The sequence below is a fragment of the Suillus paluster genome, assembly GCF_016628075.1.
Source record: "Suillus paluster strain FC165 chromosome Unknown EDB91scaffold_189, whole genome shotgun sequence".
NCBI classification, from domain to species: Eukaryota; Fungi; Basidiomycota; class Agaricomycetes; order Boletales; family Suillaceae; genus Suillus; species Suillus paluster.
This window is the reverse complement of record NW_024537749.1, coordinates 37,964-54,699: the sequence shown is the minus strand read 5'-3', so window position 1 is coordinate 54,699 and position 16,736 is coordinate 37,964. Positions and strand designations below refer to the sequence as shown.

Below are 16,736 nucleotides of genomic sequence, written 5' to 3'. Positions count from 1 at the left end.
AACAAATCGCCTCAAATGCAAGCTCCTTGGCTACTCATACTATACCTACATCCTATACCTGTCAATAACCTCCAACACTGTGACAGCCCATCATGATAGGGCACCGCGTCTTAGCACTTGCCCTTGTTTGTAGGGGTATATAAACACAGAGATTCTCTATATCTCTCAATGGCTGTTATCAATCATGATATTGCTCAAGGTTCTCTACTCTTGGTGAGTGAAGTCCATCAAGACCTGTCATCCGAGTCTGTGGTTGAAGGCAGTTTGTTAGTCCTCCATTCCAAGTCTGTTCTAGATGGACTTGCATGATTGCAACACGCATAACAGGGTCACCTGCAAGACTACCCATGCACAGATGGGTTTATCTCAGGCTGGTGATGGTTTATATATTTGTGAGGTGTGTTTTTGTTCTATTTTGCAACGGACAAAGATGCTATAACAATGATCTGCTGCACTTAGGTTCACGACAAGTGCACTAAAGAGTGGTACGGGATCCTCAGACAGCCAGAAAAAGGGCAAAAAACTGGTGCTGAGTAGTTTGGCCCCAAAGGAGCATCCAGCTGTCAAATGGACATGGAAGTGCCTGGTGATGGATTTAGTAACCTTGGCGAAAATTAGTTTCACGAAGTTTGAGTTGTTTTCCTTTACCATGATGCACTGGCATGTGACCGTGTTAGAGCAAGATGTTTTTGTAAAATGGTTTACTGTCAAAAATGTGATCGGGGAGCAGTGAGTTAATATGTTTCTATTATTCGAACGCTCACTCAGATCCATTGTTGTATGGACTAGTTAATGCCTTCCAGGAATCTAAGTTTTTACAACAAGGGCATTGAGCCCTGTCTGGATGTTGCTTAATGCCTCATCAGAAGAGCAAACTGCTGTAGGTGATGAACTGGGTGTTAGGCACAGGCAGACTGGACTGTGAATTGTGGGGTATGAGACGGGAAAGCAGGACATGTGAGTTTTTTCACCAATCTTTAACTACTTCTAACTTAGAACATAAAGAACAGCCTGCCACACTCACTCATGACCATTGAGTGGGAGGACACCTTTGCCAGCGTCTACTTGAAGGACAACCCGCAGTTGTTGTTCTCTATATGTCGCTTTGAGATCCTCATCTTGCCCAAGATTAGGACGATGGATGGCAAGCAGTTCTTGTTGAAGACGCTGTATGGAATCTCACCAACGAACAGACTTGGTTTCCTCATTCATTCTGTCTATGTAATTCTTAAACCGTTCCTCAGGAAAGGCGCCCCCTAGCGCTCTCGGCTGCATATGTAAATATGAGTCTGTCTCGTTTTTAGCTGATCTGCTTCGTTTACCAGCATGAGAACAGGTCATGGGAGTTCTAGAGAGCGAGACGGGTTGTTGTCTTTCAATCCTCTTGCTGTGCAACAATTTATTGTTGCATCAATATCCTGGTGAGCCCAAGGGCCAATTCACGACTATGAAGGCTACTAACAATAAGCCTGAACTCCACCCCACACGCAAAGTAGCCCCAAGTTGCCACCATTAACAGAAATGATCATCACTCTCACGTCTCAAATTTATTGTCGGATCAATCCTCCTGATTGCTTTTCCTGGTCTCGCCAAGACAAATCCACGGACTTCATGGCGTAGGCCTGCAGGCGCTTGCGTACAATGCGCCCGCTCACTTCCTGTGCAGAATTTTTTTTTGGAAGAAACTATCGGCAGGACTTGACGTTGGACATTAATTCCAAAATGTCTGTCAGTGCTCTCGCTGCCCAGACATAGGAAATGGGACAGAATTTGGATATGGGTATTTGTGTAAGTACAGTGTATGGATCCGAAGCATGCAGCTATTTCTCAGTTCGAACTATTAGAACTTTTGTCTGTCATATACCTGATCTGACCACTCCAATATTGATATCCACTCCACTTTCCGACCCCCTCTGCTCCATCCATCCTCCGCTCTGTCCAATCACAAGTCTGCATTCCACCCCTACACTTCCGCTCAACCGCTCAACCGGTCCCCTTCCATAACCTCTCCATTCAACTGGACCTCTTTCCCCTTTTAGATATACAGTGGCTCAAAAAACTGTCCGCATGTTTGTGCTATTTTCACTATCTACATTATTGTATATGAATGGACAGGTAGACCAAGGTTATGCTAGTGGGGTACTCTGTAGTACTCCCTTGGGGCATGAATGTGAGCCCTTGACCGTGGGAATCCATGGTAATGTGGTGGCGCTATAGGCCTTAAAAAATGATGACTCATGTGGACAGTTTTTTGACCCAAGTATTTTACACAGATAATTAGCTGTTCTAGTATTTTGTGTGACCTCCCTTGCCCTTAATTCCTGCCTCTATCCTTCTAGGCATACTTTCAATCAATTTCTGACAATCCTCTGCTGTAATCTTTCCCCACTCCACTGTAACTCTCTCCTATAACTCCCACACTCCTTTAGGAGGGTGTTCATAGGCTAAAAGCTTCTTCTTGAGTACTCCCCAGAGGTGTTCAATGACATTGACATCAGGGGATTGTGCTGGCCAGCCAAGGAGGTGAATATTTTGCTCTTCAAACCATTCTCTGGCTCTTCTGCATGTATACTTTGGATCATTATCCTGTTGTAAAATAATGTCTTCTTCATCAATTCCTGATTCTGCCATGGTAGGCAGCAAGTGGTGGTTGAGGATGTCCACATACTGCTCAGCATCCATCCTCCCCACAACTTCTGCAAGCATTCCCACACTATTCCACCCCATAGTTCCCCATACCATTAGAGAACCTCCTCCAAACTTGAGAGTTCCATTAATCTCTCTGTCTGTAAGAGGGCCCCCCTTCTTTTTCCACACATATACCTTCCCATCTGACCCAATTCTATTGATTTTAGTCTCATCAGACCATATGACCCGCTTCCAGTCCTCTACAGTCCAGTTTTGATGGGCTAGGGCAAAGGCTAGTCTTCTCTTCCTATGAGTGATGGAAAGAAGAGGCTTTTTCTTCTTTATTACAGCCCTAAGATTGGCTTCCTTAAGGACATTCCTCACTGTTTGTGAAGAAACTGGAGTAGGGATGATGGAATTGATATGATGAGTGACTTGGACAGCATTATCAGCCTTTTCTGTGGTGATATGTTGGATAATGACCCTCCTATCAGTAGAGGTGAGTTTGGATGGACAACCTCCACCGGAGTTTTCCTTGTCTGGGTGACATTCTTTGATGAGCTTAGCTACAGTAGACTTGCATACACTAGTTCTAGAGGCTATTTGATGAGTGGAGAGGCCAGTAGTAGACAGAGAAAGGATATTAACCCTTTGAGCAGAGGAGATGGTTTTCATGGTGATTATGACTATGATATATGGGACACACTTCATTATATACTTAGCAATAGGTTTAATAATGTCATAATGACACCACTTCATAATTTATTTAATAGTGGCATGACTTTATGGTGTCATAACTAATGATTTATATAATTTTAATCTAGGGTCAAAAAACTGTCCGCATGAGTCATCATTTTGTAAGGCCTATAGCACCACGACATTACCATGGATTCCCACGGGCAAGGGCTCAAATTTACGCCCCAAGGGAGTACTACAGAGTACCCCACTAGCATAACCTTGGTCTACCTGTCCATTCATATACAATAATGTAAATAGTGAAAATAGCACAAACATGTGGACAGTTTTTTGAGCCACTGTATACTTTCCCCTTCAGTACATACAGTGGCTCAAAAAACTGTCTGCATGTTTTCACATTTTTCACTATCTATGATATTGTATGAGAATATACAAACACATCAAGGACATGCTGGTACGATATTGTAGTACTACTTCAGGGCTTTCAATTGAGCACTATGGTGTGGGAATCAGTTGAGATATGGTGGAGATATGAGGCTTACAAAATGATGACTCATGTGGACAGTTTTTTGACTCAAGTATTTTACAGTGATAATCAGGTATTTTAGTACATTGTGTGACCTCCCTTGGCTTTAATTACTGCCTCTATCCTTCTAGGCATACTCTCAATTAATTTCTGGCAATATTCTGCCATAATCCTTCCCTGTTCCACTGCTACTCTCTCGCATAGCTCCCATACTCATTTAGGGGGGTTTCAGAGGCTTGAAGCTTCTTCTTGAGTGTTCCCCAGAGATGTTCAATGACATTGACATCAGGGGACTGTGCTGGTCAGTAAAGAACATTGATATTATGTTCTTCAAACCATTTTCTGGCTCTCCTAGATGTGTGCTTGGGATCATTATCCTGTTGGAAAATGATGTCTTCTTCATCAATCCCTGATTCAGCTATGCTAGGCAGCAAGTGGTCATTTAGAATGTCCACATACTGCTTAACATCCATCCTCCCCTCAACGTCAGCAAGCATACCCACACCATTCCATCCCATACAGCCCCATACCATTAGAGAACCTCCTCCACATTTGACAGTCTCACTAACATCTCTGTCTGTTAGAGAATCCCCCTTCTTTTTCCATACATATACCTTCCCATCTGACCCAATCCTATTGATTTTGGTCTCATATGACCATATACCAAGCCAAATGTAGTCTTCTCTGTCTATGTTTGATAGAGAGAAGAGGCATTTCTTCTTTGTTACTGCCTTGAGATGAACTGCCTTGAGAACATCCCTCACAGTTTGTGAAGAGACAGTGGTGGTGATGGTGGAATTGATATAATAGGTGGCTTGGACAGCATTATCAGCCTTTCCTGTAGTGATATGTTGGATGATAGCCCTCTTATTGTTACGCAAAACCTCTCGGATGAGATCCGGCAGCGCTAAACCTGCAAGGGGTGTTCTAAGCGTGGCCTTCGGCACTAGCCCAGCAAGGAGCTTGCCTGCGCTAAGTCTGAGTAAGGGTTGAGGCCCTTACTTGCATAGAGTTGATTGGGGTTTCTTGAGGATACAATCCACGAGATGGAGTTCAACTCAAGAGTATCGTCTCAAGAGAAGATGGTTCTTTGTACAGAGGGAGTTCTCTTAGACAAGAGAAGTTCAAACCCAACGACAAGATCAGATGAGAACCGAGTAGATTCAAGTTAGAGAATCTAGTTACATGAGAAGTGATATATATATGTACATAAAGTGATGTACCAGTGGAACGGTAAGGGTACAGGGTAAGCGGAGGCAATACCGATGTAGTGGTAAGGGTCAAGGGTTGTGTGAGTCATAAGTGTAAAGAAGTAAGAAGTACCGGTTGAACGGTAAGGGCAAAGGGCATGGGGAATCCCCATCAATGAGAGAACCAAAACAGTGGATAGGGCATAGGGTTCGGTAGAAGCCGGGGCTTCTCTGATCTAGGGGTAGAAGCGAGAGCTTCTCGTGTTTCAGAACAACAGGATCAAAAGAAAGAAATGGAAATAGAATCGTAACCATGGTCCAGGTCTAGACGAGTCCGAAGAATGAAATGACGCGTAACGCTCATGTTACTGTAACACTTATTAGTAGAGATGGACATCCTCCACAAGAGTTTTTCTTGTCCAGGTGGCTTTCTTTGATAAACTTGGCCATAGTATACTTGCATACCTCAGTTCTAGAGGAAATTTGATGAACAGAGAGGCCAGCATAGGACAAAGAGAGGATATTGTCCCTTTGAGCAGAGGAGATGGCTTTCACATCAGGAAAATGTGGTAAGGCTATATAGACAACCATAGCACTATATACTGCTATACAGACTCCATAGCACTATAGCTTGTATAGCCAAGTGCCCAATTGTGCAGGCTTACTACACCAGTATATAGTGCTATATAGTGTTATGCAGAGCAATGTAACTATATACTACTATGATATGTATCTAATGTTAAGCAAATTTCAAGCTATACCAGACTATACCTGACTATACAATGTCTATATCTTGGTATACTTGGTGAAAAGTTTGTCTATCATGTGCTTTATAGCTTTATAAAGAGGCATATATTCATATTGCATGAGATATAGAAAGCGTGCATTCAGATACTATTATGGGTTTGGGACATCAGAAGTAGTACTAGGAGCATTGGTTTCTACTCTAGCAGACGCCTCCATGGCATCAAAATCCAATTCAGAACCAGAATCTGCATCCTCTCTAGTTACAAAGCGACAAGCCTCCCTAGGGTTGCAACCATTAGCAAATAAAATAGATAAATATTAACAATGAAAAAGATCTTACCCAACCTCAGTCCACAGATCACACCTTAGTTTTTCCATATACAAGGGAGATTTCTGGCGATATTCAGCAAGCTTCAGCATATAGTACTGGTGTCTAAAGAAATTTAACATTAGATGACGTTAAACTATAATAATGAAGAGCCACTCACCTTGGTTGAAAGACTGGCTCTTTGAATTCTATGATGACCGGAGATCCTGTGAGCATACCCTTGAATCCACATTCAGCCTGAAAAAAATAAATTAGCCATAGCTAAATGGAAAAAAGGGCTTAATTACAGCTGTAGCAATCAGTGCAATAAGATTATCGGGAAGTTTTTCAAACTCGTCTTTGTACAGCAGACCTTCTGAAATCGCTCCTTGAAAAAATTGACTGATGAGCAGCTGACGCAAGATTGCAGCATGGAATGGGAGATTCTTATTGAAGGTCTTGTTCCTAAACCATGCTTTAGATTTTAAATCTCCCAGACATAGGAGACGTACCTTGAGATCCAGTTCACCGCACAGAAAAGGATCCTTTTTAGCAGAGACCAGCCAGGAAGCTATGTCCGCTATCTTGGAATCAGTAGTATTTTGTTTGAAAAAAACAAGTGACGCACCAATATCCCTAGGTTTCATTTGCTGCAATAGAAAAATCACATTCTCTCTTGCCTTTCTAACCAGCTCCCCTCTCAACTGACTAGCACTGGACCACACCTTAAAAAAAGTAAGCATGGAGCACATCAAAAACCAAAACACTCACATAAGCCAGTGCTCTATTCTTAAGAACAGGATCTTGACTAATTGCGTCAAACATTGGCTTCAGGGGAGAGTCTGGAATCTTGACCGCTTCCTTGATGCAGTCCCATGCAAAGGAGTCCTGCACATCCACTGAAGGCCCTGGAAAGGCGCTCACCAATGCAATCTTGATGCGAAGTAGCTGGTGAGCAAGATTGACTAAGGGTCCGCAGCCGTCCTTCTTCAAGGAAGCCAAAGTCGTAGGTAGTTTCGCTTCACCATTACGAACTCTCTTCCTACGAACACGTTCTCCATTATCTTCCTGAGGCTCCTCCTTGACCTGAGTAAGCTACATATACAAAGTCAGCATTGAAGTCTATTGAATAAATATTACGCACCCCATTGGTTCTCCTTGTAACACCTGTGCCCTCCACAGATACATCTTCATCACCATCATTGCTGCCCTCATCACCACTACCCTCATTTCCCCCATCTTCATCACTAGAATCTAATATATGATGAGTATAATGTTGATGTTTTAAATAGAGAAATGATGCCATACCAGAACTAGGTGTAGATACCTTCTCTTTAGGAGGAAGAACTGGTGGTAAAATGTCTGCAGGATCAGCGTCATCTATATGTTCCATGTCACTGTCATCTGGAACCACAGTTGTTGTACACAACACTATTGCAACAATTAGCTGTGTTATAGATGTTAAAGCAAAGACTTGCCTCTTTTATGCTTATTGTCTTTGCTGGTGCTGGTACATGCCTGGTCCAAGTCACTCTCTTCATCTAACATATCATCAGCTTTCTTCCGGACATCTAATATAGTTAGCATATTTCCAGTCTCATTGAGCTTCTGCATCACATACTTTCTTTACGCTTTAAATCAGCTTCCTTTTTCTTCTGTGCTTGATACTTGAGGAATTCTTCGTATTGGTCTTCTGCCACCTGCGCTTTGGACTTAGTTGGTTTCCTTTGTGCTCTGGTCTTAGCAATAGAGGGTGCTGGTGCAAGTGAACTTGTTCCCTTCCCTTTAGGCTTGCTGGGCTTGCAGAGACATTTTATATAGAAGTGAGATTTGAACAATGAGTAATGACTGTGAATGGGAAGGTTGAAAGGATGGAAGCGAATTCAAGCTGACTTAAAAATGGTAAACAAAACTTTATAATTATGCGGGACCAAACATATAAGCCATGGCGCAATAAAGAATTCTACATTTTGCACATGTATCATACAAAAGAATGCATGGTCTGGTTATCTACCCAGCCATTTTGATTTTTAAGCCAAGTTGCAAACTCCCTGTCAGTCTGAAAGACAAGAGACAGCCCTTGCACCCTTATAGTCAAGGTTGAAATGGGTTACCTCACTTGACCTAAAGAGCGCAACATCACCAGAACGCAACTCCAGGACAAGGTCCATTCTCTAGCAGGCACAAAGCGCCTCCTTGGAAGTGTCCAATAGGTATGACAAGACAGAAATGGCGATCCTGTCCATCTCGATGGGCTTTGGTCCTCACATTGATGTTGATGACCAAAGATATAAATGGCAGCGAAAGGTGGACAGTGATTGCCAGGCAAGATTGATGCAACCTCCATCAGCATCTCAAACTCGTCTTGCAAAAAATTCTCCATCTGCCAAACGTCAACATAAATCTGTGAGCGTGAACAATTCTTTACAATTACATACCAATTTTCTTACCCACTCAAAGAGCTCCGCATATACATGTGAGATTGTAGAGTAGATGTGTTGGTGTTCACGCAAATCCTTTGATATGTACGGAATCACCTGCTGGTGGTTTGTACGCATGCCTTCTTTTTCTAGAAGCCACGGTTGAACCTCCTTCGGGGCCTCATTACCCTGGTGCATCAATAATATTTAGTGATGTTAAAATGTAGAAATGAAACAGCTTACCAAGGTACAATGCTTATTATACCAAGACAAGTGCATCGCCTGAAAGTGTTGACACCCTGGCGATTGTGTGTCTACATCTTCCAGCAACTCAGGCCTTTCCAACGCAGACAAGAGATTTACCTCGAGCACAGAACGGATGTGGTTCGGTAGTGCTATTGACACAAATGCCATCAGCGAACCGTCTTTGCAATGCAGCTCCAAGTGATGACTGAGAAGTGTCAGCGTCATCGTAACAGTAAAAAAGCAGGAGTGCGCTATGCACTTGGGTATAATCTCCATAGGGATTCTTAAGTATGTGTCTGGCAATCTCTTAACACCATTGGGATACAACTTCACAAGCTATATAAGCGGGATCATGAGCTAAATTGAATTAGTACTAGCTGAAACATACCCATACCTTTGCCCGCAAACCGTCAATACTTCTTACCCTCTCACCCCGCTCAGCTCGCAACCTTTCATCAGCACTCCAGATATCGTTGTCTGCCTTGTTTCTTGGTGCCTTGAAGCTCTTGTTGTCCAATGCGAGCGGATCATACGAGGTCTTGATGACAATATGCACCGTCTCATCTTCTTCAACATCAGAAAGTGGTGGGCTATAAGCGCGACTGGAACCATAGAATACGTCGTGATTCAAGCTCTGTACCGGAACTCTGTTAGATTTTTCTGGTACAGGCACAACACATAACCTCCAAACGCGTGCGTTTCTTGCGAGTGGTACAAATGAGCTGAGCAACAACAATGTCAGTCAATACGTAGCCCATCCAAGTATGAAATACTCACTTTTGTATGATGGCGTCAAAGAACTGATCAGATGCTGAGAGGTCTGTGCAGTCGACTGATTTGGACACAACAAATCTTTGAATCAGCGCAAGAGGGAACATTGAGGCCATGCTAAGAGGGTACACGAGACGCATGCGTGCAATAGTTGGAACAATGTATCCTATAATGAGATCTCTTTGGAGAGAATCTATGTTTCGGAGAATATGTCATTTTCCCATCCCAAAATGTCAGAAGAACAACTTACCTTTAGGAGGTGATCACAGGAAGTTAGCTATATTCAAGTGCATAGTGCCTACCATGGAAGCAATAGAGACCCTGAGCCCTAAGCTTGCAATGAGCACCAGTATGTAAATGGAACCGCCACTGGCGAGAGCAATAAATTTGCTGCCAATAGCGTGCCAGTCTGCAAATGTTCGATAAGAGATCTTTCCTGCAGAACCATAAAGCTTTATTTCCTGGTCATATATTGCTTTCAAGCGAAGACCAGTCTTGAGGTGTATGCTACAAAAGATTGTATTTTAAATTGTTAGAGCAGAACGAGGATAGAATACACACCTTTGGCACTTGCAGACCAGCGTCATATAGTTCATCATGATGAGGAAGTTGGCACGAATGTCCTTACTTATGATTCCTCGACATCGGACTACAACCGAAATCAGTGACTTGTCCTCCACGCATGGAGTCTGTACATGATTGGCGATATCCTGCAGCCAGCTCAGGGGACTGTGGATGGTTGAGTTGCAGTGAGTGGATGCAAGTTCTGCAATGATCGTAGCAGCTTCATCGCTACATGTGATCTTGGGGTCATTGTAGTGACGGTGACGCCATGAACCTCGTCTGGTATTTGCTCTCGCCACATTGCCTACATCACCTTCCTCCATCTCTGCCTCATCCTCCATTTCCTCCACTGCCTCCTCCTCCTCCTCCTCCCCATCATCAAGGCGCAGAGGGTCCTGACCAGGTGCAGCAGCACGCCGCAATCGTAACCGCAACCTCCTAGCACCACGATTACAATCATCATCAGCACCACGATTACGATTGTCATTTCCACCAGGCTCAGGTGACTCGCCTGGCGGTCCATTGCGTGCGTGTGTTGTAGAAAGACGAGCTCGTTTAGTAGGGTGGGATGAATCAGAATAACCAGAGTCCTCAGTGTGTGATCGTGTTCGGTGACGGACAGCAGGTAACTCGGACAGAATGTCGCCAGCAGTTGTTGAGGATGATGAATCAAGTGGCAGATGCGTAACAGGAGGAATGGGAATTGAGTCGCAATGATCAATAGGTGTGCATGAGGGGGAATGAGTATCGGACAACGAGCATTGAATATGAGCTTGATCAGTCAAATATTGATACAAGTCATGCAAAGCGGGTGGGAGCTGTCCACTGTCTCCCAATATCTGTAGCAGATGATCTGCTGCGTCAGGGGAGAGAACAATTGGCATGTTAAATCTGAATGGAGGGGACATGACTTATTGGAACCAAGAAGGCGCTGGTTTGGGGCAAGAAGGATGGATAAATAATTAAGTAAGATACAAATTCTTGCCCCTAGCTTAGGGTTCAAATTGCGAGTTGGTTGCAATCAGAGAGCTCTCCACCAATCAGCGCTCATCACATTGCACTTGGCAATTACAAAGTTTAACTACCGGTCCGCCTCCTCCTGTCATATCCACATCTTATCCCCATTCCTGCACAACACCCTCGCACCACTCCCTAAACTCCTCAATTGTCCACTCAAATTTGTGGTCGTGGTGCCTGAACACCCTGTCTGTGCATTTTGTAGGATTGCGGAAGCCAGTGGCAGTGTTCGTTAATCCGGGAGGGCTGAAGCGCGCTGGGAGGTGTTCGACGCTGAGGGAAGAGTAGAGTCGCATCATTAGATACACCAGGGTCAGGAGGGGAAGACATAATGCAGGCTGGCAGAGAACTGCGACGAGTACGTGAGACTTCGATGAGAAGCGCGCTGGGATGTGTTCGGCACTGAGGGAAGAGTAGAGTCGCATCGATAGATACACCAGGGTCAGGAGGGGAAGACATGATGCAGGCTGGCAGAGAACTGTGATGAGTATGTGAGACTTCGGTCGCGAATGCGAGTGCGTGAGATGAGAGAAGCGCGCTGGGAGGTGTTCGACACTGAGGGAGGAGTAGAGTCGCATCGTTAGATACACCAGGGCCAGGTGGGGAAGACATGATGCAGGCTGGCAGAGAACTGCGACGAGTACGTGAGACTTCGGTCGCGAATGCGAGAAGAGAGAAGCGTGCTGGGATGTGTTCAGCGCTGAGGGAAGAGTAGAGTCGTGTTGTTAGATACACGAGGGTCAGGAGGGGGAAGACATGATGTGCAGGGCTGGCAGAGAACTGCGACGAGGACGTGAGACTTCGATCGCGAATGCGAGAAGAGAGAAGGGCGCTGGGATGTGTTCAGCGCTGAGGGAAGAGTAGAGTCGCATCGTTAGATACACAAGGGGGAAGACATGATGTGCAGGGCTGGCAGAGAACTGCGACGAGTACGTGAGACTTCGGTCGCGAATGCAAGAAGAGAGAAGGGCGCTGGGATGTGTTCAGCGCTGAGGGAGGAGTAGATTTGCATCGTTAGATACACGAGGGTCAGGAGGGGGAAGACATGATGTGCAGGGCTAGCATAGAACTGCGACGAGTACATGAGACTTTGATCACGAATGCAAGAAGAGAGAAGCGCGCTTGGATGTGTTCGGCGCTGAGGGAAGAGTAGAGTCGCGTCGTTAGATACACGAGGGGGAAGACATGATGTGCAGGGCTGGCAGAGAACTGCGACGAGTACGTGAGACTTCGGTCGCGAATGCGAGAAGAGAGAAGCGCGCTGGGAAAAGAACAAAACTTACTTTTGGACAGCCATGGTCAAAGATGAAAACACCGTTGAAAACACCTCCACGTCATCCCTGAGCAAAGCCAAAATGCCCAGTGAAATACAAGTAGGTAGAGGATATGAGCCAGACGATAGAAGAATTTCATCAAAGTCGTTTGTTGACATGTTGTTTGTATCAGTCACATGACCACCAAGTTTGACCGTTGTCCATGACTTTCCACTTCCTTAACATTTTTTCAACTTATCTGAACTTGCTACCTCAGAGCGTTTACTTTACCAATCGGTACAACTTCACAACATTCCACGGTACGTTTCCATGCATGCAGCTATGAATACCAAGAAGCTGATCTTGAGAACGTGTACAGTAACATAATTCAACCATTTTGCCCAAACAATAACCCTAGTCTAGGGTTATGATTGCGAGTTCACTGCAATCAGAGGGCTCTCCACCAATCAGAGCTCTCCACCAATCATACTCATTCCTGCTCCACATGTCACAACTTTTTGCATAGCGGACATAAATAAGGGCAGACAGATGACTGTAGCCCATCAATGGCGGCGGTCTGGAGCTAATTCGGAGAAAATATCAAGGTAAGTCAGTGCTTCTATTGTAATCCCTTGTATTGACCTTGTCTTTTATTTCTTTCATTGATAACCCTGTGTCTTCGCTGCCAACCCTTATCCGCATGACCTCTGCTTGCCACCAACCGTCTTTTTCCATTCCTATACCAACCACTTCAACAATGGCTACACCAGACTTTATTCATCTGGAACACCGAAGTTATAACACGGTGAGAGACTTTCCTCTCTATATGGCGCGATGGCTGACCTGTTTATTTTTGGAGGTTCAATCCTGTGGTCTTGTTGCTAAGACCGACGAGGGATATCAAAGAGCAGTAGTCGAACAAGCTCGCAATCTCAGGGCATTTCTAGAGCCCTTGCAGCACCCACAGCCCTTGCAACACCTTCAGGCCTCTACGTCCTCCCAACTCTCGCAGCCCTTGGATTCCTCTTGGGCCTCTGAAGGATTTGTTGCGACACAAATGGAAGACAACAAGGCCATCGCACGAGACATCATCAACTGGCTCTGTCGTGATGATGTTATTTTCCAACACATCAAAAGTCTAGGCGATCCTACCAAGCTCCGGAGCGTGAAGGGTGTTCTGCAGAGGTTTAAAGAAAAGGGGTATTTGAATGATCAAGGTGCGAGATTTGATGCTTTGATGCTTGTCTATTCTCATCTATTAGCTAGGTTGGACAGATAAAATAGATTGTCCTGACTTGAAAGCACCTCACTTTAATCGCCAACAAGGTGGTGGGTCCAGCACAGAAGATTGTATGACCAAGTTTATGAATTGTTCAGTCGAAGAGGCGCTTTTGCTAGCAGGCGATTCAAAGATTAAGCGGATTTGGAGTTCGGAATATTGTCAGAAACCTCTTCCTGGGTCTGCTGAAGAATGCAAACCGGATATCATACTACTGCCCAGCGACCCTCTTGTTCAGGACTGGCGTTGTGTCTTCACACTAGCTGAGATGAAGCAGCATGGTGTTGACGTGGATAAACCGGAGTGGTTTGATGAGATGGCAAAGCGAGCTAACACGATCTGGGGTTGTCAGGATGCTCGCAACTTTGTCATCATCTTGATGTTCGTGGGCGAAGCGTTTACGTTTGCATTTTTCGATCGCGGAGGCGCTGTTTGCCTTGATATGCTAAACATCATGGACGATACGGAGGAATTCCTTCGGCTTGTTTTATACTTATCGCTGGCTGATCCTGGTATGTCTTTCAATCACGCTCATACAGTCATTAGCTCACAATGTTATGCGATAGGTATGGTGGGTCTGGAGACATCCATCATGCAGAATGAAGCTGGGCGATTTATACGATCAAGAGTTTTCGGTCCCAAGGTGCCAATCAATATGGTACTGTTCATCAGCAATAATATTCACAGATGTGGGACCGTGGCCCATCACATCATGCTGTCACGTGAGTGCATTGCGCAGGCATTGCAATCAGGTGGGTCTTGGGGCGCCATGGAGAAATGGCTCAAGGGAATGGAGAAGGAGGTGGATGTGGTGGTGAAAGATACCTGGGTTGATCTCACCGCACCACACACAGAAGGGATGATTCTCAACTACCTTTGACTGAAAGGCGTCCAGGGTGTTACACGTTTGCTCTTTGAGGGACTTGTTGTTGGCCCTGCTTCACCACCTCCACTCTTTCAACTTCACGATCGTCCGGGCATCGGTTCACTGAAGGATATCGGCGCCATATCTCAGACTGGCGACATCAATGTCTGGAGCAGCACTGTCTACAACCAGTCTTTTTGGGGTGTTCCAACACTGGCCTTGGCACACAAGAGCATGGCTAGGAGTGTCAACAAATATGATCGCAGCCATCCTGTGCCTAAAGGCGTCACCATACCAAAGCTGGAACCTGTGACTCGTGAAGTTTACCAGGAGTGGATGCTCACCCGATCTTGGTTATATCCGTTTTGCACACCCATATACGAATTCAGCTGTGTCTATGAGGCATTAGTTGCGATTGCGGATTGCATCCGATGTAAGATTTAATCTTTTTAATATTTTTTTTTGTAAACTGAATAAAATCGCAGCACATGGCAAGGCATTTTCGCCCTACATCATCTCAGAGGGTGGCAATGAGACCAACGAATTATTTCCCATCTCCTTTATGCAAGCTGACACATCCATGTGGAACATGGGACTTGTTCGTCCAGCAATGTCAGACTGGGGTTACATTGATCATACCGGAATTGATCCAAGCAATATTTGACACGGCCTGTTGTACGATCATGTGTTTGCCTCCTGGAATATGCGAAGCACATCTATGAGAGGAAGACCCCCATCAAAGATCTTTGCCAAGCATGCTGGCACCACTTCAACGCTGTCCTCCCAAGACGAAGCCCTTCACTTTGACGATTCTCTGGTTCACCATCCTGCACATTCTCCTGCTCATGCTTCGGTTTCTCATACTCTCGCCCCATGCAATTCTGCCTCTGGTACTTCTACCGATACTTCTGCCGCTCCTTCAGCTTCTTGTACGCCAGCCGCACCAACAAACGTCTCCCCCGTCCCACATTCGGACGCACCTTCAACGTCAATAATCCCTTCTGCACCCCCAACTTCCATGATCCCTTCTCAGCCAGCTTCAACCTCACCTTCACGTGGAAGACGTGGGACGGGTAAAGGCAAAGGCAAACAAGGAGGACAAAAGGGCACAGATGGGAGAAAAAGTACCCCTGGTGCTGTCAATGCCCCTCCCGATTCCTCTGCTGCTACACGCAAGCGCGGTTTTGATAGCGTTTCTCAAGGCAAGCCGGCTGACGGTCCATCCAAATGACAAGCTCCCCTTCATCACGTACCGAAGGTGAACATCAAGCCCAAGCACGTTGTCCAAAGTCTTCAAGTCGACGTTGCTGGCTACGGCTCTTTGAATATCGACGATGACTTAGAACGATTCAAGGAAAAGGGTGGCATTTATGAGCTGACAGTAAGTATTAATCATTGTCTTTGCCCTCCTGCTCATCGCATCATATGTACAGGGCACTCGAGCTTGGATGGCCATCCAGATGATGTTCACACAACAACCAGGCCAAGATAACATCCGACATGAAATCGCACATGATCTGGAAGGTTATTATTATGTGCTCCTCACCCTCGCATTCATGTTTGATGCACCATACGGATTGAAGAAAGTTCCACACCCCGATACAGCTAGCGGAGGGGAGATGTGGGTCCATCGTTGGCTTGAGAACACCATAGAGAAGGAGATCTGGCATGAAGCGGTAGAAAAACAACACTATCTGGCTACTGACGCAGGGTTCGGTATGGTGGACGGAGTGTTGGGTAACGACTGGGCAAATGAGCCTGTCAGGACGATGTTGAAGGAGATGAGGACGATCCTCTTCGTTGAAAGCGCACCAAGCCACTCCCGCATGCTCGACGTCATCAACACTGCACTCTTCAAGCTCCATACTGATCGTACATTGGCCCATCTCTGCCAGCCTCAACAGATGACCAATGAGTGGGCCAGGGCGGTAGGCGGTGGCGGATTTGCCAAACGCTCACAGACGCTCCCTGCCTTGTGCATGAATTTGTTGTACCACAAGGATCGTCAAAATGCCGATCTCAATCTCTTTGCTCGCATGCCCTGTCCCCCAGTCCAAGAACGCAAGCTCATGCCTGGTAACTCGTCACAGTACCTGAAAGGCACCGGTGGAAAGACAGCAGATCACATTAATGTAATGGCCGCACCTGTGGTGCTGAAGGAACTTCGGAAGGAATGGGCATCTTAGGTCCATGATTTGCGAAGCGTGCATGGTCAGACTATCAGACT

The 16,736-nt window shown here is 45.5% G+C and overlaps 5 protein-coding genes across 5 annotated transcripts; 3 read left to right on the top strand and 2 right to left on the bottom strand.

Annotated features, from left to right (window-relative positions):
- Window positions 1-184: 184 nt before the first annotated feature.
- On the top strand, window positions 185-1,260 carry EDB91DRAFT_1088374 (uncharacterized protein; the record flags this gene model as incomplete). Its single annotated transcript, XM_041316418.1, has 5 exons — window positions 185-213; window positions 371-397; window positions 460-729; window positions 826-880; window positions 997-1,260. The coding sequence occupies 5 exons, from the start codon at window positions 185-187 to the stop codon at window positions 1,258-1,260; spliced, it is 645 nt and encodes a 214-aa protein (XP_041169410.1).
- Window positions 1,261-5,937: 4,677 nt separating this feature from the next.
- EDB91DRAFT_1088373 (uncharacterized protein) lies at window positions 5,938-11,003 on the bottom strand (the record flags this gene model as incomplete). The annotated part of the gene is made up of 22 exons (XM_041316417.1): window positions 5,938-6,067; window positions 6,152-6,220; window positions 6,276-6,352; window positions 6,403-6,507; window positions 6,607-6,674; window positions 6,723-6,819; window positions 6,866-6,982; window positions 7,019-7,189; window positions 7,239-7,348; window positions 7,403-7,525; window positions 7,609-7,665; window positions 7,716-7,893; window positions 8,214-8,218; window positions 8,363-8,498; window positions 8,533-8,703; window positions 8,758-8,965; window positions 9,020-9,096; window positions 9,149-9,482; window positions 9,538-9,560; window positions 9,782-9,808; window positions 9,834-10,038; window positions 10,093-11,003. 22 exons carry the CDS (start codon window positions 11,001-11,003, stop codon window positions 5,938-5,940), a joined length of 3,399 nt encoding a protein of 1,132 aa, XP_041169409.1.
- Window positions 11,004-11,268: 265 nt separating this feature from the next.
- EDB91DRAFT_1256401 (uncharacterized protein) lies at window positions 11,269-12,544 on the bottom strand (the record flags this gene model as incomplete). The annotated part of the gene is made up of 4 exons (XM_041324151.1): window positions 11,269-11,944; window positions 11,997-12,181; window positions 12,211-12,340; window positions 12,396-12,544. The coding sequence occupies 4 exons, from the start codon at window positions 12,542-12,544 to the stop codon at window positions 11,269-11,271; spliced, it is 1,140 nt and encodes a 379-aa protein (XP_041169408.1).
- Window positions 12,545-13,122: 578 nt separating this feature from the next.
- On the top strand, window positions 13,123-15,173 carry EDB91DRAFT_1256400 (uncharacterized protein; the record flags this gene model as incomplete). Its single annotated transcript, XM_041324150.1, has 7 exons — window positions 13,123-13,170; window positions 13,225-13,582; window positions 13,632-13,694; window positions 13,743-14,156; window positions 14,211-14,473; window positions 14,540-14,942; window positions 14,995-15,173. The coding sequence occupies 7 exons, from the start codon at window positions 13,123-13,125 to the stop codon at window positions 15,171-15,173; spliced, it is 1,728 nt and encodes a 575-aa protein (XP_041169407.1).
- Window positions 15,174-15,227: 54 nt separating this feature from the next.
- On the top strand, window positions 15,228-16,695 carry EDB91DRAFT_1256399 (uncharacterized protein; the record flags this gene model as incomplete). Its single annotated transcript, XM_041324149.1, has 3 exons — window positions 15,228-15,690; window positions 15,745-15,890; window positions 15,943-16,695. 3 exons carry the CDS (start codon window positions 15,228-15,230, stop codon window positions 16,693-16,695), a joined length of 1,362 nt encoding a protein of 453 aa, XP_041169406.1.
- Window positions 16,696-16,736: the final 41 nt, after the last annotated feature.